At 52.0% G+C, this 22,507-nt stretch overlaps 1 protein-coding gene across 5 annotated transcripts; it reads right to left on the bottom strand.

The window, feature by feature from the left end:
• Positions 1 to 140: 140 nt before the first annotated feature.
• On the bottom strand, positions 141 to 21,161 carry Kcnip2 (potassium voltage-gated channel interacting protein 2). Of its 5 annotated transcripts, XM_051199815.1 has the most exons (10): positions 20,841 to 21,161; positions 4,779 to 4,874; positions 3,751 to 3,804; positions 3,079 to 3,203; positions 2,697 to 2,766; positions 2,459 to 2,529; positions 2,231 to 2,338; positions 1,935 to 2,039; positions 1,748 to 1,810; positions 141 to 1,518 (listed from the first exon to the last, which is right to left on the bottom strand). In XM_051199815.1, the coding sequence occupies exons 1-10, from the start codon at positions 20,911 to 20,913 to the stop codon at positions 1,471 to 1,473; spliced, it is 813 nt and encodes a 270-aa protein (XP_051055772.1). In that variant the 5' UTR covers positions 20,914 to 21,161; the 3' UTR covers positions 141 to 1,470. The 5 variants fall into 5 exon arrangements, with proteins under 5 accessions (XP_051055772.1, XP_051055773.1, XP_051055777.1 ...); XM_051199816.1 differs by lacking the exon at positions 3,751 to 3,804 and having other exon boundaries at positions 3,079 to 3,199; positions 4,775 to 4,874; XM_051199820.1 differs by lacking the exons at positions 3,751 to 3,804; positions 4,779 to 4,874 and having other exon boundaries at positions 20,841 to 21,150.
• Positions 21,162 to 22,507: the final 1,346 nt, after the last annotated feature.

Raw genomic sequence — 22,507 nt, 5'->3', positions numbered from 1 at the left:
CGTCATATCAAATACAGAGTCTCTGTGTGTTATTTGGGGCACGCATGGTGGTGGGAGCAGCGGCTGGGAAAAACTCCTAGCAACAGGGCGTGTCATCTGAATTGTGTGGCGGACGGGATAAAGAAGCAAAGACAGCAGGCTGTGCATAGCCGTTGTGTTTTATTGGATCTGGTGTCTTATTTTACAAAATATGTAGAAGAGCCCAAGATGCAAAGCAGTCAGCCATGTCTGAAGGGTTGGGAGCCCTCCCCTCTGACCCTAGCTGACTGGGAGGAGAGCTGAATGAGACAAGCGGGTATATTAAGAGGGGACAGCAGCGAGGCAGGGTGCTGACAAGGTTGGGCCTGGATCCTATGGTTCCTGCCCTCTGGGTGAGCTCAAGGGCATCTCTGGGTAGACTGAATGTAGGGAGAGGGGACCCTAGGACATCCTAGGGCACTGTGAGGGTCGGGCAAGGATTCCAAAGAATGCCCCCATTGGGTTCGATGTAGTGCCTGCCTTTGTCCTCCCATTCCCCTAAGGCAGCCACTAGGAGGAGTGGTAAGACCCAAGTTCAGGAAAATCCCTGACTCACCCCAGCCTCCAAATCTAGAGGCCATGGAGAATTGAAACTAAAGCCGTGGAAACAGGCGACAGGCAGGAGGGCAGGACGGGACTTTGACAGGCGTCATCCAGGACACCTCCCACTCATCTTCCCCTGGCTACCATTCCATTCCCACCATACAAGAAGGATGGAGAGAATCCCGGGATGAACCAGCGATCTGGAACTCAGGCTCTCCTAAGACACTGAGACGTGTATGGTGAATTTCTGGGACATTGCTAAGGATGTAAGGCCTTCTGGGAAGTCAGGGAACCCATACTCTGCTGGCCCCAGGCAGCAGACCCATAGAACCTGGCAGTGACAGCCTTGCCTGGGCTCTCTGAGTCTCTGCCCAGGCTTTCTGCTTTCCACTCCAACCAATTTCTGGGACCTATCTACTGGCTCAAGGCCAACACTTCTCTACTTTCTCGTCCCCTCCTACAGGGCCCTCAAAGGATAGGCTGAAAAGCCAGCCAGGGACATGGTCAGAGCATGTTCTCCGAGGAGGGGTCTCAGAGGGAAGTCTACGAGATCAGGGATGGGAAAGCACCATAGCAGGACACATTCTGCCTAATGTGATTTCTAGCGTAGGGTTGGGAGGTGAGGAACCACTCATTCCCTACACCAGGGGTGTCCTCAGCACTGGATGTCAGGCGAGAAGGAGATGAGAGCTGTTGGGAGTTGGGGACCCTCCCTCCCAGATAGACTTTGCCCACTCTTGACACTTAGCTCAGGGATCTGGACTACTGAAGCCCAAGGACCTGGATTCCTACAGCCCCCAGGGTACATGTAGGGTGAGGACAGACCCAGGGAGAGAAGGGTAAGGTTCACCTGAACTAGGACTAGAGCACGGTCACCCCCAGGATGCACTAACTCCTGTCCCTGGGGGGCTAGATGACATTATCAAAGAGTTGCATGGATCTCATGATGTTCTCGTCCTGTGATCATGGCACATGGCGTGAGGGAGGCAGATTAGAGGGAGAGAAAGAGAGAAAAAAGCTTGTCAGAGACACAGAGAAACACATTTAACTAGAGATGGGGACATTCAGAGGTAGAGAAGGATGCATAGGAGGGCCCGACGTGGGGAAGGGGTAAATTTCCCTTAGTCATAAAAGAACAGGATTGGGGTGGGGGATTGCTTCCAGGGAAATGTAGAGGGGGCCATACCTTTTGACAAGATTCAATGAATTCCTCAATGGTCACTACGCCATCCTTATTTCTGTCCATCTTCTGCAAGAAGGTGGTCAAGCAGAGAGAACAAGGGGGCAGTGGGAGAGACACTTGGGTAAGAACCTCACCGAGTCCTGGTCTCCTTCCCTCCACTCCAGGGCCCCAGCACCCCAGACCCCGGCACCTGGAAGAAACTCTCCACATGCTCTCTCGGGGCCTCCTCCCGGAGGGCTGGGTATGTGTACTTGCCCATCATGTCATAGATAGACTTCATGATGTCAAGCATTTCCTGTTGAGCCAAATGAGAAGATTTCTCCTAAGAGCCTCTGGCCTTCAGACTTAGAGGCCTAGGGAGGCAAGGACAGACCTGTCCCCATTACTGGTGACACAGATACACATTTTTTTAAAATCATGTACCTTTCCACCAACACCACCCAGGACCCCACACACCGCCCGTCCTGCCCTCCAGTGGCCCTGCACCTCCTTGGTGATACAGCCATCCTTGTTGAGGTCATATAAGTTGAAGGCCCAGCTCAGCCTATCATCTATGGTTCCCCGAAGAATCACCGACAAACCAGCCACAAAGTCCTGGGAAGGAGTGGGGGGTGGGGGTGGACTTCACTCTTTGGGTTTGGTGTGGAAATCTTTGACCCCCACCCAAGCCCAAGGAAACAGGTTTGTTCAACCCATCCACCTCTCCTAGCTCACCTCAAAACTGACAGAGCCATCGTGGTTGGTGTCAAAGGCGTTGAAGAGAAACGTAGCGTAGGTGCTCGAGTCTGTGGGTGAGTGTGGGATGTGAACTAGGCCATCAGGCAGGGGTACTTGCTTCCTTTCTGCAGCTTGCCCACCCCCATTACCTTAGCATCCCCAGCCCGCCACAACCCTTCTTCCCACCTCAGCCTAAGGATGGACAACCGCCACCCCCAGGCATCCGTGCCCTCACCTCCTTGGGGAAAGAACTGAGAGTATATCTGCTTGAAGTTCTCCTCATTGACAATTCCACTGGGGCATTCCTGGGTAGGGACAACCACACTGAGCAGAGACAAACCCCACTTCCTTTCCAGTCACCGCCCCAGGCCAGAGACTCCCAGACAGAGGAAATACCACTATGCCTCTGTGGAAAGACTTCCCCAGTAAACAAATAAACTAAATCACAAGCCCAGCCTGCCGCCACCAAGGGCCCTGAACCTCTGGCTAGAAGTTGGGCCTGTGGGCCCCACCCCCCTTTTCAAAGCACCCGGGCCTGGCCGTACTTTCTGGGGAACTGCTAGTCAGCGAGGCCTCTCCAATTCTGCCCTTGCCCAGTTGCCTAGGCCTCTACTCACGTTCTTGAAGCCTCGGTACAGGATCTGCAACTCTTTGCGTGTGAACTTGGTTTGTTCCTGCAGCTGCTCCAGACCCTCAGGCCGGTGACACACGGTGGACAGTTCAAACTCATCCTCCACGCTGTCTGTGGGGAGTGGTAGGAGCTTTGCCTCAGGTCAGGTCCCTGAGATGCCTGAGTAATCTTCAAAGTAATTAACACAACCCCCTCCTCCCTGTCCTCTCTTCCACACCCGAGGCCTGCCAGTCAGACTCAGCGGAGACAGTCAGAGGTGGCCTGGAGATCTGTTGGGGCTAAGGCCACGCCTGGCTCCCTGCCTGGCTCCTGAGTCAGAGGTCTAGACTCAGCACTGGCCCTGAGCCATGGTGGGGGACAGCCAGCCCCTTGCTGTGACTTCTCTGACAGTGGATAGAACGGGGCCCAGGGGGTCCTGAGGGTCAGAGCGAAGGGGCCTTTCTTGACCAACTTAAATTGGCCCAGCCCCAGCCTGGGAGAGCCCACATCCACCCCAACCCCAATCAAGCCTCGCCCATCCCAGCCATGCCCGAGCCATGCCCCACCCAGCTCCAGCCAGCCAATCTTTGTTCAGACCCCAATTTTGACTCCACCCTGAGTCCCACCCTCCGGTCCCCAGGCAAACCCCCATCCCTCCCCAACCAGGAGAGGAAGTCACCTGGGTCCAGCGGGCGGGGTCTGTGGGGGCGGAGGGAGGCTGGGGCAGCTAATGCTGAAGGGAGCGAATAGTCACGGAGAAGACCCAAACCCTGTAGACACTCCCCTGACCCCACTCTCGCAGGAAATCTCACAGACTTGAGTGTTTCAACACACGAATCCCAGGCCCACGACATAGGCACACACACAGTGAACAGACATCCATGATGACATGGACTTGTCACCAGCCTCCTTCTTGGAGTAACTCTGGGTCACATTATTGGAGTGAAGCAACATTAGATGCTCAAATAGCTACAGACTGGGCCTTTATATAGCCTGCAAACTTCAGTATGCTTTTTATAAAGTGGGCAAGGCTCAGCCCAGGAAACGGAACCTATAGACAAGAGGTTACTCAGTTGGTGGCCACTCAGTTGACCAGGCTGGGACAGAGAACCTCAGCACCCTGGCATCTGGGAAGGTGACTCCATCCTCTGTACCTGGCACCCTGTAAGAGCATATGTGACAGACACTCCAAGCTAAACAGTGGGAAAGCTACAGAGTTGCAGACTAACCTTGCTAGGTAAGCCACCCTGCCATACTTACATGGACTCGGGCTTCAGGCCTAACAAAAAGACCCTGATCCGTCATTCTGCAGACCCACAGCACTTATGATCTGACCATACATTCGTTTGTAGCCACAGCCCTCACATTCAGACCCAGCCACCAGTTCCTAACCCACGTCCTATCACACTTGTCTCTCTCTCTCTCTCACACCCTGACACACACACACCCCGAAACACACACACACACCCCGACACACACACACACACCCCGACACACACACCCCGACACACACACACACCCCGACACACACAACACCCCGACACACACACACACTGACATACACAACACCCCGACACACACACTGACACACACACACACTGACACACACACACACTGACACACACACACACCCCGACACACACACACCCCGACACACCCTGACACACACACACACACCGCCCCCAGAAGCACAGGAGAGGCACTTGCTTTCACTGACTGAGGGCAGGGCTTGGGGCCCGCAGCACGGCAGCAGCTTGAGGAAACGCTGCTTCAAGGCTTTTTTAGTGGGCCCTGGAGGGTGGCCTGGGAAGAGAGAAGACCCCAGGAAGACATGTTAACTCCCACTGTCCCCCGCTCCCATTTTCCTGTCCGCTCCCCCACCGGTCACAAATCAAGGCTGGCTGGGGTGGGGATAGGAAATGAGGGGGCAGTGGAGAAGGGCAGGGAAGCTGGGACCAGGTTGCCAACTGGGTCTCAGGCGTGGAAGGAATGTCAACCGGGGCCAGGCTTGGTCGCTTTGTATCATGAGAAAAGGCTGGCAAGAGTAAGGCAGCCTCAGTGTCTGTAACTGCTAACCCAACTCCTCACGGTAATGTCTACTCTACAGAATCTGAGTAAGAATCAGTTCCCCCTCCTCTCCCTCCCTCTCTCTCTCTCTTTCTCTCTCTCTCTCTCTCTCTCTCTCACACACACACACACACACACACAGAGGAATGTTGTAATTTAGAATGGGAACTGACTTTGATGACAGCAACACTTAGTGGCCTAAGCATGTTCCAAGCACATACACAAACATATACACAAATAGTCCAAACTGAAACACGATTACACATATGGAGACCCAGATAGACCATCTCATGCACAGCAAGATCTAATCACATAAAATGTATGAGGACTCTAAGACATCGTAACACTATGTATTAAGGCTTTCAAGACATATACCAATGTTATTATGGTATATCCATGACATTGTGGCCCAAATCTCTCTGAAGGTTAATAACCATTGTTAACTTGACTAGATTTACAATCACCTAGGGAGCCAGGCAGTGGTGGTGCATGCCTTTAATCCCAGCACTTAGGGGCAGAGGCAGGAGGATCTCTGAGTTTGAGGCCAGCCTGGTCTATAGAGTGAGTTTCAGGACAGCCAGGGCTACACAGAGAAACCTGTCTCTAAAACAAAACAAAACAAAAAACCAAAACCAAAACAACAACAACAAAACCCAGAAGAATCACCTAGGAGACATACCTCTGGACATTTAATTGAAGAAGGAAGACCCACCTTGAATGTGGTGGGTTCTACTACCCCGTGGGCTGGGGTTCTAGACTGAATAAAAAGGGGGGGGTGGCCTGAGTGCCAGTAATACTTTCTCTAGGCTTCCTGACTATGAGGCCTTATTATCACTCTCACTGACATGGTGGACAATTGCTACAAACTCTCTGCCAAATTAAACCCTTAAATTGCTTTTGCCAGTTATTTCATCATAGCAAGAAGTAAGTAACATCGCAAAATTAGTATCAGGAGTGGGGTTGTTACTGTCATCAATCTGACTGGGTAGCGCGTAGGACGTTAGAACTGGTTTACAAGAGGAGCAGAAGTTTGAAGCCATGCGATAGAGAAGGCCTAAGACACTATAAGGAGAACTTAGTGGGCCATTTTGATGAGAATAGAAATGCAGGCAGTAGGACTCAAGATATAGGTCAGTGCAAGAGCACCTGCCCTTGAGAGGATGTTACACACCTGTAAAAGTGAAGCCTCAGTTGTATTTGGACCCCTGGATGCTGAAGATGCCAGGCCTATGGGAAAGCTATCAAGGGAAGTGGCAGGCATTAAGTAGAGTAGGTTCATGAGGGATGCTATGTCTGCTACAAGTAACAATGAGAAAGGACTACAAAAGGCTTACTTGTCTTGATGATGCCACCAAGACCACCAATCCAAGCTCGGCACTGCAGAACTTAGAGTTCATTTTGTTGGGTTTGGGTCCAAGCTTTGCTTGCCCTCCCTCATTCTTCATTTAAAATGAGAATAATTGCCTGTACCATTGTATGTTGGAATCACCTAACTTCTTTTACTTTACTGGGGCCCTGAGTCTCAGACTTAGGGATTCTGAACAACTTTAGAACTATTAATATTCTGGGAAGTCATGGGTAAAGGCACTAGCCATTCAGGCCTGATGACCTGAGTCCAATCTCTGGGACCCAGGTAGAAAGTGACATACATTTGTAAGCCCAGTGCTCCTATGGTGAGATGGGAGGCAGAGACAGGATAATTACCCAGAGGCTGACGGGCCTCATAGTCTGGAACACAGACTAGCAGCAGCAATAGCAACCAGAGAAACCCTCACTCAGCGGAAAGTGAGAATGGACTCCTGAAGCGTGACCTCTGACCTCCACATCAAGGCAAGCGCACGCGTGTACACACACACACAAAACAATTGGGGGGGGATCGTACAGATAAAGTAAACATACTTGTTATGAAGTAACCATGAGCCTTTGAAAAGCAGAGATGGAATGTCATGGTTCAATGTGATATATCTGAGTGTTCCGTTGACAAAGTGTAGACTTGTGATGCCTGGGTTTAGAATCACCCAGGAGACATACCTCTGTGTCTCTCTGTGATGGTTTGAATGAGGATGGCCTCCAGAGGGACCTATGTTTGCATACCTGGATGTCAGTTAGTAGAATTGTTTGGAAAGGATTAGGAGGTGTGTGTGGTTTTTGTTGGAGATGTGTCACTGGGTGTGGGCTTGGAGGTTTCAAGAGCCCACAGTAGGTCTTTTGTTCCCCCCCATCTGCACCTGTGGGTCAGGATGTAAAGCCCCCCCATCTGCACCTGTGGGTCAGGATGTAAAGCCCCCCCATCTGCACCTGTGGGTCAGGATGTAAAGCCCCCCCATCTGCACCTGTGGGTCAGGATGTAAAGCCCCCCCATCTGCACCTGTGGGTCAGGATGTAAAGCCCCCCCATCTGCACCTGTGGGTCAGGATGTAAAGCCCCCCCCATCTGCACCTGTGGGTCAGGATGTAAAGCCCCCCCCCATCTGCACCTGTGGGTCAGGATGTAAAGCTCTCAGCTACTGCTCCAGGGCAGTGCCTGTCTGCTTCCTGTCATGAAGATCATGGACTAACCCTCTAAAACTGTAAGCAAGCCCCCAATTAAATGCTGTCTTGTATTGCATGGTGTCTCTTCACAGCAAAAGAACAGTAACTGTCTCTGAGGATGTTTCTAGATTTGTTTAACTCAGGAGGGAATTCCCACAATGAACGTGGGCAGTAACATCAGATGGGTTAGGAGTATATACTGAATAGAAGGGAAAAAAGGAGAAATTGAGTTGAGCATCAATCTCTCTCTCTTTCTCCTCCTTTCTTCCTTTATGTTTTGTTTATTGAGACAGGTTTCTCTGTGTAGTGTTCTTGCCTGTCCTGGAACTCACTTTGTAGATAGACTAGGCTGGCCTTGAACTCAAAGAGATCCTCCAGCCTCTGCCTAAAGGCGTGCACCACCACTGGCTTATTTCTGTTTTCTGACTGTGGACACAATGTGACCAGCAGATGCTGAACTTAGTGCAGACATCCGATTGGCATTCTGCACTACAGCCCAGAACTCCTGTCTCAGCCTCTCAAGTAGCTGGGACTACAGGCGTGCGCCACTGCACCCAGCTAGCAAAGTCAGTAGAGCATGAGACTTTAATCTCAGGTTCCTGGGTTTGTCACAGGAATGAGAAGGTACCCACTTTTCTCTCTTGAAGTCCCTCACTCCACAGCGCCCTCAATCTTCCTTTAGCAGAACACGGTTCCTTGTTCCCATCAGCTAGCTCACCTATGCTGGAAGCTGGCTCTTTGGAGCCCTTTGCTGCATGAGCAGCTCTCTGAAGGTGAAGGCCAGCAGGCTGATGCAGTAACATCACAGAAAACGGTGTGATGGTTCATGCCTATAATTCTAAGGTTTGGGAAGTGGACGAGGGAAGATTGGGGGCCCGAGGCTTTGATTGTGCTCCCTCATTTCTACTTAGGTCCTTATGCAACCGAACTCCAGGGGACACTCGGCACTATTACCCTTGTCTCTCAGCGACATCCACCTACAGATGACGGGGCTAGACCCCTGGATCTGGTACACGGATTAGGGAAGACTTCATTCCTAGTGGGGTCCAGCTTCCTTCTCTTGTGTTACTCTATCTTAATCCTCCCAAGCCAGGCTCCACCCACAGGGCCATTCTGCCCCCCCCAGGGGTGACTGTGTAAGGTTACAGCCATCTCCCCTCCAACCCATCCCATCTCCCCCTCCCCCCCCACCCAGAGCTACTGAAAGGTCAGTCAGGGATCGATGGTGGCCTGGCCCCTGGCCCAGGCCTCCATTAGCCTGGACTCTGGTTTCCCGAAGCCGGATCACACCCAGGACCTCTGAGTGCTGTCAGTCACCCAGGCAGTGGGTGGCTTTTCTGTCCCTCCCACCTTCCTGCTCTCCTGCCTGCATGGACCAAGGCAGAAGAGAGGCTGCTGCCATCTTCTGTAACGCTGGTTTTTCCAGATGGTCCCCTGCTCACCTCCACCGTCCAAAGGGGATGGAGAGTGAGAGGCAAGTGACCTCATCTGTGAAAGCAGCCCAGCCTCCTCCTAAGTTAACTCCTTGCTCCTACCTCAGGACCTGAAGAAGCTCTGCCTACAGCAGGCAGCTCTTAGACCTTCCCCTTGATCCCAGCTTCCCTGACAAGTTCCCAGTCCTCCCAGCCTCCTTACCCCCTTCCCCTGCCTGTCACGGTTCCTGCCTGTCTCTAATAGTGAGTGGTGGTGTCCTGCAGAGTCACAGGTTCTTGCTGGGAGGGAGGAGCAGAAGTACTTCCCCGTGTATCACTGACGCTATTCTCCTAATACGGGCCAGGACACACGGAGGTTGGAGATCCACTCCTGAGCCCCGGCCTGGACAGAGCCACAGCTGTCTTGGTTACAATGTCCCCCACTCCTATGCCCAAGAATACACTCCTACTTTAAGCCTCAGTCTGGTGCTGTATGTCTGCAGGGACACTGAGGACAGTCTGGCCACACGCTCTGCCAGCAGTTTGGTCTGGGAAGTCACATCCACTTACTCACAAATCCACAAGTCTTGTCACTGTGACTGACACATATGCACGCTTACACACTTGGCCTTTCTTACACATGAATGTGCCATACACTGAATTCACACACACCACAGAGAAACTCTACCTGTGAATACCCAGGTGTGGAGCCACACATTTTGAGTCATCGTGGGACCCTGGCTCCAAAAAGGACTTTTTCGGGCACTATCTCAGGCGACTTTCTTCATTCTAGACAGCACATGCCTATGTCCAGACTACTGCATGCCCCAGGTCTCTCCATACCCCTCCCCCATACTTTACCGCCCCCCCAGAGACTCATCTCCTCCCTCAGACCAACTCCTTGGAGACACCCTTATTTTCTCCCATAAATCCTCTTCCCAGGGTATACATGTCACTTCTCCTACAAGTCCCCCACTCACCTGCTCACCCTGCCCCAGGCTTGAAGATAGTGCAACCCGGTCCCCAAATAGCAGCTCAGACATGCCCAGGTACCTGGGTTACCTTCCAAGGAGACAGGCTCAAAGAGGCCAAACTGCTCCAGGACCTTGACAAAAAGAACCAGGACCACGAGTACAGCCACCATCTCCAGCCCTTCCAGGGTCATGGCTGTCCTGGGGCATGGCCCCCACCTACTGATGCTCAGACACAAGGCTGCCCCATACCACTCATACCAGTTCTCCCTCAGACCCCCCTGCCTGTGTGAGGCCGAGTAAGACCAGCCGCAGTCTCCAGCCCTGGGTCTCCTCCCTCCCCTCTTTCCCCGCCTCTGCCCCCACACCTCCCAGCCACAGCCTCCGCCTTCCAGCCTTCCTCTTCGGGCACTCAGCCTTCAGACCGGACGGGCACTTCCTCCTCAGGATCTTTTGGTGTGAGGGAGATGGGCTTACAGGAGGGAGGCAGAGACCTGCCCAGTTTCTGAGGAGAGCTTCCCCTGGACATTCTGTGGTCACTCTGACTCGGGGAGGGGCAGTGAGAGCAGCTTTAGTTAGAAGGCAGGTAACGGTAGGATGTATGTGAGAAGCCACCTGCTGAGTAATAGATGGGTGAGAATGCATCATGAGTTCTGTGTGATTTAGTGTGTGTATATTCCTGGGTTTGTGGGTATGGGGATATGGACGTCCTTTTTCATGTGTCTGTGTTTATGCGCACCTGTCGCAAAGGTGTGTTTGGGAGTTTGATTGGCTTCGGTGTCTATGGAATATATGTGGGGATTTCTGAGTGTATGGGACAAGTTGTGTTTTTAGAGGGTAAGCATGGATATGGGGATTGTATTAATGATTGCACTAATACATTGATAGAGGATTGTGCGAGAACATAAGGGGAGACAAATGACCTCTCCTGTCACCTATCAGCATCGAATCGATCGAGGTTGTCATGGAGACCATGAGGCAGGAAGCACTCTCTTCCCACAGGCCACAGGCAGTGAAACTCAGGCCCAAGTGAGGGAGGGTTAGGTAGGAAAAAGGCCACTGGCCCCTCCCTGACCCTCCAGGAAGGGGACTTACTGAGGCTGCCTTTGGGACTCAGAGGACTAAAGCTCCTAAGGGCAGGGGGGGGGGGCTGCATTTTCCTCTTCAGGCTGAAGCCTCATCTTGGATATGCCAAGGTCTGATCCCTTTTGGGGGAGAAGCCCAGGGTAGGAGGCAATTGTGAACTCCCCAAGGCACGCCCGCAAGCATTTCTGAACTTTCTCTCCTTTAGAGGGGCAGTGAGTGGGGGTGGGGAGGCCCTTCGGAGTCAAAGGCCCTCGGAGTCAACACTGTTACCACGGCACAGCACTCAGTGTTTACCTGATGAAGTATTACAGCTTACAGATGCTGTCAAACCCAGCTTTCCCTTAAATCTATGAAGGCATCTCCCTAAGACAGGTGGGGGAGCCAGAGCCAGAGGGTGCATACCTCCAACACCAGCGCCTCGGTTTCAACCCACTCCGGTCTCCTTCTTGGAAAGCAAAGGCTTTTGTCGGGAGGTGTAGCTCCAGGTGTCTCATTTGGGCGGGAACCCTTCAGTCTAGCTAAGGGTTTAACTGCAGTTCTACACAGCTACCACTAGGGGTCAGAGTCTACTTCATACCCTAAAATCAAATTTCCTGCCGCTCCGGAAGATGGGGAAAGGAGATAGTAATGCCTGCTGTGTCTCAGTTCTCCGTTGCCCACCTCCCCTGTGTTGGTGCCAAGAAGGGAGTCAATTCACAAGTTGGCAGCAGCCTCTCATACCTTAGAAATTATTGCTTCACAGATGAAAACAAACACCCCAGCACTACACTCCACCCCTGGCACCAAGTACCTCTTCACCATCCAATGCTCATTGTTCCAGCCAATTTGGCTGCCTCGCCGATACCTTCTTGTTCTATTTCCTTTTTCAATCGAGACAGAGTTTCTCTGTGTAGCCTTGGCTGTCCTGAAACTCACTCTCTAGACCAGGTTGGCCTAGAACTCACAAAGGTCTGCCTGCCTCTGCCTCCTGAGTGCTGGGATTAAAGGCGTGCCCCAGTTCTTAATATGTGTGTGTATTTTGGGTTTTCACCTTACAAAGTTTTTGGTGGGAATGAATGAAGTAAAGCATGAGATGCCGCTGGGCAGGTGCTTTGGTCACGGCTAAGTAGGCACCATGGTGAACGGCACAGCATTCTTCCACAGTCCCATAGCACTCTGCAGTTCGTTCATAAAGACTTTTCCCATTTGCTGCTATGATTATTTTTACTGTTTGTTTTCTGAGGGTCTTTCCCTCCCCCTCCTTTAGATTTACTTTCTCTGTATAGTGTTCTGCCTGCATCTATATATGTCAGCATGCATGTATATATGTGCGCTACATACATGCCTGGTGCCTGTACATATCTAAAGGAGTCAGATCCCTTGCAACTGGAGTCACAGATGGTTGTGAGCCATCATGGTGCTGGCAACCGAATCCAGGTCCTCTGCAAGAATAACAACTGCACTTGGCTGCGGAGCCATCTCTCCAGCCCCTAGCCAGGGTCTTAATGTATCCTATAGTCTGGACCCCAGCTCAAGTGGCTGAAAATGGCCTTGAATTCCAGATCTCCCTCTTTTTCTCCCCCCTCCATCCTTCTCTCTCTCTCTCTGGGATTACAGGTGTGCTCCACCAAACTGAACAACATCACTATTCTGATGGGTTCCCATGGCAACCCATGAAGCCTCCAGCAAACGGTGTTGTTCACCTTTCACTGAGGTAAACAAGGTCTGGAGAGAGAAAGGGACGTGCTCAAGGCGCTCAAATAAGGAGAGATCACTTGGAGAGTGGACTTGACCTCCCTGTGTCCTCAGCTCTATTCCTGGATGGTCAAGACATTGAAAAACAACAGCAACGGACGCTGGACTAAACAGGCATGGTGGCACACATCTGTGACCTAAGCTCTTGAGATAGCAAAAGGCAGGAGACCTCTCAAGTTCCAGGCAGCTGGGCCACTGAAGGAAATCCAGTAAAATTAAAAACAGAACTTACACAAACTAGCACAAGGCGGACACTGTGGAACAAGGTGAAGGAGAAAAACTCATTTAAAATTGTTCTCTTGTACAGCCACTATGTGACAAACTGTTCTAGGCACGCCTTTAAATAAGTTATATATAGCAAAAGCTTTCTAAGTGTCAGTCAGGGGAAATCTAATCTAAGCTGGTTTTGTGATACTGAGGATCAATCCTGGGGCCTTGTACATGCTAGATAATAGTTCTGGAGAGAAGACCCAGCGGTTAAGAGCACATACTGCTCTTCCAGAGGACGCAGGTTCAGTTCCCACCCCAGACAGCTCACCACCTCCTCTAACTCTAGCTCCAGGAATCTTTGGCGCCCTCTTCTGGTCTCTGGCAGCACTTGCACCAACACTACACATAAGCATAGACGTTTTAAAAATAGTTCTAGCATTGAGCAACATCCCTAACCTTTGGGGTGTGCGTTTGTTTTTAAAGCTGTTACCTGAGTCTAGGGGCTTACTATGTAGCCCAGGCTAGCTCAGGTTCTCCTGCTCTACCTTTTTCTTGCTGGAATTACATGTTCTATTGTGTCCGATTTTAAGCTGAGCGTAGAGGCAGTTGAGGCCAGCCTATACTGCATAGCAGATCCAGGCCATCCAGCCATGTCTATAGCAGATCCAGGCCATCCAGCCATGTCTATATAGTGAGAAACTTCTAAAAAAAAAAGAACGCTGGGCCAAACATCAACAGTCCACCTAACAAAAGGATGAGCGTTTGGTAAGCCCACTAGTTATGAATATGTATTACTTCATGCCACCTCCATGATAAACTGAGTTTCACCAAGTGGTTTTTCCCAAGAAGTAATTAATATTCTGGCAAAGAATGACTTAGGCTAAAGCCTGTCATGTGCCAGCTCTATCCGTCATCTCATCATTGGGCTTGGGGGTGTTAAGAAGACAATTTATGTTGGGAGAGCTAAGGGTGACAGAATTTGGAAGGGCTGGGTTCTATGAAAGATAAACAGACTTTCTGCATTGAAAGAGGCACCATCTTTTGTTTTGGTCTTTGTTTTTTGAGACAGGGTTTCTCTGTAACTTTGGAGGCTGTCCTGGAACTCACTCTGTACACCAGGCTGGCCTTGAATTTACAGAGATCCAACTATCTCTGCCTCCTGAGTGCTGGGATTAAAGGCATGCACCATGCACCACCATTGCCTGGCTAGGCACCATCTTTAATTAAAAGGAAAAAAATAAAAAGGCATCATAGCAGAGGCCCCTGCTTCCTACTTTTGGAGGCATGAGAGATGGACAGACCTACAATCTTGCATCCAACTGTGCTGTCCATGTGTCTCCCTTTTTCCTTCTAGCTCTCAGAGACCTTGACACAGTCTCCCAGTGACTCCTGGTTTTAAATTGACTAGGCTTCTGGAGGAAGGGTCTGTAGGAAGCAAGAGAACTTGCTCTTCCCCAGGGTCTCCCACCCCCCTATAAGAGCTTCTCAAGTCTTATTGCTGAAGGAGGCTGAGCTAGACCTGACTTTGCTATTCCATTGGTTTTCACTCATCATCCACTTTTGTGATGCAAGGGATCAGACTCCAGGTCTATCACCGCCAGGATGCATCCCTGTTCGTTGTCACAATGAAAGCTTTTCTTTTTTCTTTCTTCCTTTTTTCCCCCTTTTTTGAGACAGTCTTACTATGTAGCCTTGGCTGTCCTGGAACTGGCTTTGTAGACCAGGACTTAGAACTCACAGAGATCCTCCTGCCTCTGCCTCCTGAGTGCTGAGATTTTTTTAGAGGTGTGCACCACCATCTCCTGGCTCATCACTTTGTACTTCTTTTTTCTTCTTGGTTTTTTGAGACAGGGTTTCTCTTTGTAGCCCTAACTGTCCTGGAATTAGCTTTGTAGATCAGGCTGGCCTTGAACTCATAGAGATCCACCCTCCTCTGCCTCTGCCTCTCAGAGTGCTGGTACTAAAGGCCTGTGCCACCACCCCCCTTCCAGAGTGAAATCTTAATGGAATCACTTTAGGCAAAGTGAGAACTCAAGACTAAAGTGTTAGGGCACTGGGCTGGTCCTTCCCAGATGTCTCAAATCTCACCACAGAGGTACTGCTATCATTCAGTCATTTATTTTCCATAGCTCAAGTCTGGAAAAATACTGCCTTGTGGAGGAACCCACACCCTATGCCATCTGCTCTTCACTATCACTCGGTCATCGAAGACCCCCAAAGCCCTTCTCTCAGCCCTCCAGTCCACCCCATCCCCAGCTAATCAAAAAGATACTGCAGCCCCCAGTCCACCCCATCCCCAGCTAATCAAAAAGATACTGCAGCCCCCAGTCCACCCCATCCCCAGCTAATCAAAAAGATACTGCAGCCCCCAGTCCACCCCATCCCCAGCTAATCAAAAAGATACTGCAGCCCCCAGTCCACCCCATCCCCAGCTAATCAAAAAGATACTGCAGCCCCCAGTCCACCCCATCCCCAGCTAATCAAAAAGATACTGCAGCCCCCAGTCCACCCCATCCCCAGCTAATCAAAAAGATACTGCAGCCCCCAGTCCACCCCATCCCCAGCTAATCAAAAAGATACTGCAGCCCCCAGTCCACCCCATCCCCAGCTAATAAAAAAGATACTGCAGCCCCCAGTCCACCCCATCCCCAGCTAATCAAAAAGATACTGCAGCCCCCAGTCCACCCCATCCCCAGCTAATCAAAAAGATACTGGCCCCCAGTCCACCCCATCCCCAGATAATCAAAAAGATACTGCAGCCCCCAGCTCCATCCCATCCCCAGATAATCAAAAAGATACTGCAGCCCCCAGCTCCATCCCATCCCCAGATAATCAAAAAGATACTGCAGCCCCCAGCTCCATCCCATCCCCAGATAATCAAAAAGATACTGCAGCCCCCAGCTCCATCAGGTGATTAATGACCTCCCTAGGCAGTGGGGCTATTTTGGGTCCTGGAAGTCATGTCTGCAGTGATTGAGAGCTGGCCCTGCATGACTCTAGCCATCTGTCACTGGAGACAAGCCCAAGTAGGGGGCTTGAGGGGACACATGCACCCCAAGAGACTTGAAAGCATGGCTCTCACTCAGCCCCGATTCTCTTCCTGAAGATACTTGGCAAAAAAATGGCCTCAGGCTCTTACTATACTCCAGGGGCTCTAGGGGAACCTCATGTAAGGAGGCAGAACTACAGATCCCGAATGCCATGGGGCCAGGTTGTTTGTTTCCTTCAGGCCAGAGAAGGAGAGAATTCCAGGTTCTGTGGGCCCAGGCAGCCCTAAGGAAACCCAAGTGGAGGAGTGCATGAATCTTAACAGCACCAAAGGAAACCCACAATTCTCACATCATAAGCTCTGCAAACTTCATGAAAACCCTCATCACACATCATAAACCCCACAAACTTCATGAAAGCCTCTATCAGTTTACTGACTCAGGGTTCTCAAACCAAACTCCAGAGCATATAACCCTGGCAATCCCAGGGATGTTCAGTCCCAGGGTGCAGCCTTGGAGACATGCAATTTAGTATGTAATGCGCAGTCCTATTAGCACAGACTCCCAGAGACAAAGCAGTGACAATCTGCCACAGTTCCGTCCGTCTGGTCAGCCATGGACTCACTAGTGAGCTCAGCCTGTTCTAGTTTCATTTTTCCCCTTTATTTTTTGACACTGGTAAGACACCCCACAAAACCCAAGTAATGCAATCACAAGGCTGTGCCTTTCCCCAGCTCAGCGGCAAGCCTCCTCCCATCCCTGAGCCCTGCCCCTTCGAGCCTCTTCACCTTTCAGTGAGCAGCCCTATCCTCTCCAATGTTGTGAGCCATGGTGCTACTTCCTTTTATCTTATCTTACTGCTTCGTGGGTGATCCCTGATCTACTGTCAGATACCTTGCCCTTACCCCGGTTATGTGCGAGCCCGTTCCTTCGGTCCCTGTGAGGAGCCCTTCTCTCCACCTCTTTAAGGTTCCAATCCCGAGCCACTCATTTTTAGAGGGGGTCCTGCCCTTCCCTTCCCTTCCTCGTACCTGGCGACAGCGACCCAGTCACCAGCTGGTAGAGGGATCGAGCTGCCTGCCCCAAAGGGCTCCGGCACCTGCGGGGGCAGCGGTTCATGGCTGGGCTCAGATGCTTTGTCCAAGCTCCGCCCCCAAGGTCCCTGGCCGAGAGGCGGTTCCGCCCCCATTGGAGTGGGCGGTGCAAGAGGGCAAGGCTGGCAGACGGGGGCAGCAGGTTGCTGGCCTCACAAGAACACCTTGACCTGGTCATCAGAAGCACTCTGCACCCACCCCCAAAGCTCTCAGAGGCGGGGGGGGGGGGGGGGGCGTGGCGGAGCTTTCTCTCCAAACGTCTTCTGGATTTCTGGTAAGGAAAACAGGCACACACAAATTTTGAAAGAACTGCTGGATGACTTATTTTTTATTTTAGATCGGGTCTTGTTTGGCACTTGCTACGTGGTTCAGGCTGGCCTCAAACTCATGGCAATGCTCCTTCCTGTCTCATCTTCCCAAGTGCTGGGATTATAGACGTGAAGCACCAGACCAGGGAGAGCTTATTTATTTGTTACTGCTCCATTTTAACCCCTCTCTGGCTGCTTCTCCACCCCCACCTCCCATATTAGCACAGGGACGTTACAGGGGTGACAGGACATAGTTGTCATGGCAACTCTCCACACTTCCTGGGCCAATGGGAGAGAAGGCGGGGTGGGGGTGGGGGGGAGGAGGACAGTGTGTTAGTGTGGTGATGAGGCGGCGGGGCTGAGTGCCTAGTGACGCCTGCTGGCTCCACATTCCCTTCAGAACTATACCTGGTGTTCTTTCGAGTCTTCTGTCTAAAAACTCGACATCATATGCTGGCTCCCAGCCCTATGCAACAAGTAGAAGCCCCCTCCCTCATCCATGGGTCTCTGTCTAAACCTCTTTCTAGGACTTATAGCTTTCGTTAAAACCCCATGTAAATCCTTCCAGCATTAACACTTCAAACTCCTAAGGCCATAGAAGATGTGTGATCCAATTGTGCCCACTGTGTGTGGGAGCGGTAGGGGAGTGAGTTTACATTTAAGAGGAGACAATTATCCCCAAACCTCACACTTCGTCAACTTGATCCCGTTGGCAACAGTGCCCCTGAGCGTCATATGGAGGACTCTGTAGCCACAAGGGGGCGCTCCACACCCAGGAACGATACTTTATTGCCAACGGAGCAAGACTCCGGAGATCCTGGACCCAGGCCCCACTCAGGACCCAAGTCTCTGCTCAGTTTGTTCTGCCTTTCCTCTCTTCTTCAGGTGGTTTTGCTGCTGAGGGCTGATAGCAGCCTCCCCCGCCCCAGCACTATGAAACAGCCCCAATGGACAAGTAAGACACAAAGAACGGGAAAGGGGGGGGGCTCTCGGATCACACTCTACCCTACCCCGACTAAGAAACTGTCTTTCCCAATTGTTTTGAGCTTAGGGCAAAATTGGAACAGTCGGGGTGTAAAGATGCTCTGAGGCATAACTTTCAGGCTCCTTTGCTGCCAGCTAATCAACCAAGACGACAGAGACGCTCCCTCTTCTTCCAACCCAAATCCAATGGAGGAATCCTGGCTGCATTGGGAAGGGGAGGGCTGGAGCACGCTTCAGCACCGTGGACAACGGCTCCCCTTTGGGATCCAACCAGCAGGCTCCGGTCACAAGCTAAGACCCTCTTCCGCAATGAGGCCTTTTTTCTAGTCACGTGTGGCGATACCTACAGCGAGGGCGCTGATGACCAATCATGATTATAGGTGCTGGACCCTCTTATTTCCTATGGAAGCCTGTCAGCAGCCAGGAGGATGCACACAGCAGATGCCCTATTTTACAGGTAGGGGACATGAAGCCAAGACAATAGAAGTCATCTAATTGATATACTTCCTTTCCTGACTGATCTAATTGATATACTTCCATTCCTGACTGTGATGAAGCAGCGTACTTTCAAACAGGAGTGCCTCTCCAACCTCACCAAATCCTGCCCCACTTTGAATCGATAGGATAGCAGGGCATGATGGTACACACTGTGAGTCTGACTCCCTGGGAAACTGAGGCAGGAGAGCTTGAAGTTTGGGTCCAGCCTGAGCTACATAGTGAGTGAATTCAAAGCCAGGACTATGTAGCAAAACACCATTTAATTAACAATAAGTTAATTAAAAATAAGTCAATCACGTAGCCCAGCAAGATCGTGTCACTAAGGGGGAGTCGTCAGGGCGGGAAGGAAGCTGACTCGTAGCATGTGAACTAGAGCCCCTGGACCCTTACTGCTTTCAAGATCTTAAGTTGCCAGTGGGTAGAGAGTAGAACTGGATAGCAGGGCCCCCTGATTTCACATGGTGAACATTCTTCCTTCTGGGTGTCTTGACATTGCAGTGTGGTGCCTAAGTCAGTAGCAGAGATTCACCCTCAAAGCCCGGCATCCTGGCCCCTTCCCTGCTTCCCAGGTCTGATAATCCTGACTCCACTAAGGAAGGGCAAGGACTATGGTCATCCCCACTTGCTAGCTGTTTCGCTCTTAGAGAGACAGCCTCCCTCCTACTCTGGGTTGCAGTTCTTAGGGAGACTGTACAATGGAACACGCACAGCACATGCGTACACAAAGGTGACAAAGTCATTTCCATAAACACATGTCTACCAACAAATTCAGGGCTCTACAGGAACACAGATGTGCCCGGTCTCACAGACAGACCCTCCCACAGTGGTTTGTTCTGGAGGGCATGAGGGCAGCCATACTGAACTTCACAGACCCACGACTTCTACCTCTGGCTCTGAAGGAGAGCGAGAAGGTGACATCTGGACGAAGTTCTAAAGGAGTTGTTGGTGACTAAAGGAGCTTCACGTGTCGATGATGATCTCAGTAGTTATTCTCCTGGGTGAGAATTAACCCAGCACTAACCAAAGGCTCTCTGCAGGGCCCAGGTGCTGGAACCACAGGATGCTTCTGCAAGCCAGGCTGTTTGGGTGTTTGGTCCCTAAGATCCCTTGTGTGTCCTTGAGCTATTTGCAGAAAAATGGAGGGAGCTAGTGTGGGACACTAAAGATCCTCACCAACACCAGAAAGACAGAGAAGCAATGAAGGCAGAAATGGTGCACACTCACAGAGCCCCCACCACAGGAGCCATGCATGGGAGTACACAGCACCAAACGCTAAACAACCTAAAGCCCCACAGCCACAAACACGTTTAATGAGTGTTCATCCCAGAAGTCTTGTAAGTGACACCTTGGTGCACTCTGGTAATTACATGCCACTTCATACAGAATCATTCAAAGCTCACAGTTGAACAGACACACGGTCAGAACAACTTGACTAGTGCAGCCGGGGTCCTGCGCAACCACACTCAAACACCTGGAAGACCATGAAATCGCTGTGCCTCATGCAACCACACTCACCCTAGCTGTCACCAAAGCTCGGGCACATGGCAACTAGCTGTGGGAGGCGCACACATACATACACAGACACACAAAATGACAGGTGCTCACACACGTAACACCTCCCACTCCAGACACACTCCTAGCCCGGTGTCACACACGCCTACACCTGCTGCCTCTCCACACCTGCTTCACCTGCTCTTCCTCACCGCCCCCCACCCAAACCCGGAGCCTAAGCTTTGAATGCCAGGGTCTTGCTGCCCAGACCAGCCTGGAAGGTGCATGTGAACGGGGCAGAGTGTGGGTAGGGGCCGAGCCAGGGTCAGCGGGGCGGAAGGGTCTAGGGGGATGGAGTCCACCCACCCGCCCAGGACCCCTGAGCCACCGACTCACCCGTAAGCTGGTCGTAGGAGCCGTCCAGATCTCGGGATTCGGACAAACTCTCCTTCCGGCCTTGGCCCCGCATGGCCCCCGGCGCCCCGCTCCCGCCCGGGCCGTGGGAGGGGGCGCCGGGTGGCCGGGACAGGAGCTCACACGGCGCCCCCTGGCGGCGCAGCGACCTGCCGGGGCCGGGGGCCGGGACTAGGGGCCGACAGAGCTTTTGTCTGGGAACTCGCTGGGTTTTTAGGACCCACCGCGGGGTCCCGGGGCAGGAGCGGGAGGCTTGGACAGCAAGGTGGCGCGGAGCGGGAGGCAGAGTGGAGCAGAGAGCCGAGCTGGAGCCCAGCCGCCTCTCCTCCGCCCCCTCCCCGCGGCTGTCACCGCCGCCTCCCCCCTTAGGAGCTGCCGGGATTGGCTCCCCCTACCCCCGCCCCCCACCCTCTGCTTCTCGGAGGAGGCACCCGGTGAAAGGGTGAACTGGAAAGTGCCGGGAGACTAGCTCTCCAGCTCACCACCCACTAAACTGCGGGCGCCCAATCCAGGCACCCCTTCCCCCCAGTCAGTCAGTGCTGCCCAGTAGGGCCAGAGCCTAGGGTGCGTCTGAGAGAGACCCTGTTCCCTCCTGTCTTCATGCCAGCCTTATTTCCTCGTTGTTCCTCCTGTGTTCCCAACCAGCTGCCACCCTCCTCTTGCGCTGTGGGGATGCGAAGCCAACTCGGCCTCTGGACACAGCTCAGCCTCTGGACACAGGCTCACTGGTGGCATTAGGCATCTCTCTCAAGTTCCAGCAGGGGCCTCACTTTCATAATGCCCTCTGCCCTGCTCTGATGACCCCCACCTCCCACCCACCCCCAGTCAACCGGAAAGGTAAGGAAGGAAAAGGGAAGTAGTAAACCAGGTCAGTCTCAAGTCTTCATGGCTCCCGCCTTCCTTTGTCCTCTCAACTTTTCTGTCTCTTCCTCTCTGCCACCTGTGAATCTTTGTTTTCCAGCAGATTTAGAGAGCTTCTGAAAGGTCTGGGCATCCGGGTGAGGATCCAGAGGGGAAGAGATGTTCCCCTCATGATACTTCCTTTTCTAAAGGCTGGGCTATACTGCACAGGGCTCCCTCCAACTCCCGCGCCTCCCCCAGGCCTGTGAGACCGAAAGCCTCAGCTAAAGTTCCTCAATGCAGGTAGTCTACTTTCCAAACACCTGAGTCACTGAAATGTTCTTGTATGAAATTGAGACAGGCAGCTGCTGTAAAGGGACTTGCCCTTCGCAGGAACACTCTCAGAAACCTCTAGAACCCACAGAAGGATCAGCCATGCTGAGTTCTAGGAGAGGATGTGGCCTCCAGGTTGAAGGTCTTAGGTGTACACGAAGGAAGCAGCCAAGAAGCAGGGTTGTAAGATGGGGAGAGACAGCGCAGGCACAGACTACGTTCATAGGATTCCTAGTCCTTGTAAGGATTCAGGTATTATGCTGGCCTGCCTGTCACCTGGCAGAATGCACTCAGGCAGTACCCTGGTCAGCTCAGGTGCAAAAGACCCCTTGAAAAGAAAGACCTTCCACCCACTTAAGTCCTCTTTTCTCGCTCTCTGCCTGTTCCTCTCTTTCCTGCTCTCACACCCCCCCCCTTCCCCTGGGGCAGACAGGACTTTTCCTGTCTCTCTTCTGTCCTCTCTGTCTCTGTCTCTT

Source organism: Phodopus roborovskii, unplaced genomic scaffold (genome assembly GCF_943737965.1).
Source record: "Phodopus roborovskii unplaced genomic scaffold, PHOROB, whole genome shotgun sequence".
In the NCBI taxonomy this organism is placed as follows: Eukaryota; Metazoa; Chordata; class Mammalia; order Rodentia; family Cricetidae; genus Phodopus; species Phodopus roborovskii.
This window is presented reverse-complemented; position numbering and strand designations above follow the sequence as displayed.

What these genes read in the sequence shown, in the direction of transcription:
- Kcnip2 (XM_051199815.1), bottom strand. Translation starts at nt 20,913, where the DNA reads ATGCGGGGCCAAGGCCGGAAGGAGAGTTTGTCCGAATCCCGAGATCTG. An exon ending in ACCCCGCCCGCTGGACCCAG is followed by an intron (nt 3,204 to 3,750) that starts GTGACTTCCTCT and finishes CACTCCCCACAG; the next exon opens with ACAGCGTGGAGGATGAGTTT. An exon ending in TCAGTTCTTTCCCCAAGGAG is followed by an intron (nt 2,530 to 2,696) that starts GTGAGGGCACGG and finishes ACTCACCCACAG; the next exon opens with ACTCGAGCACCTACGCTACG.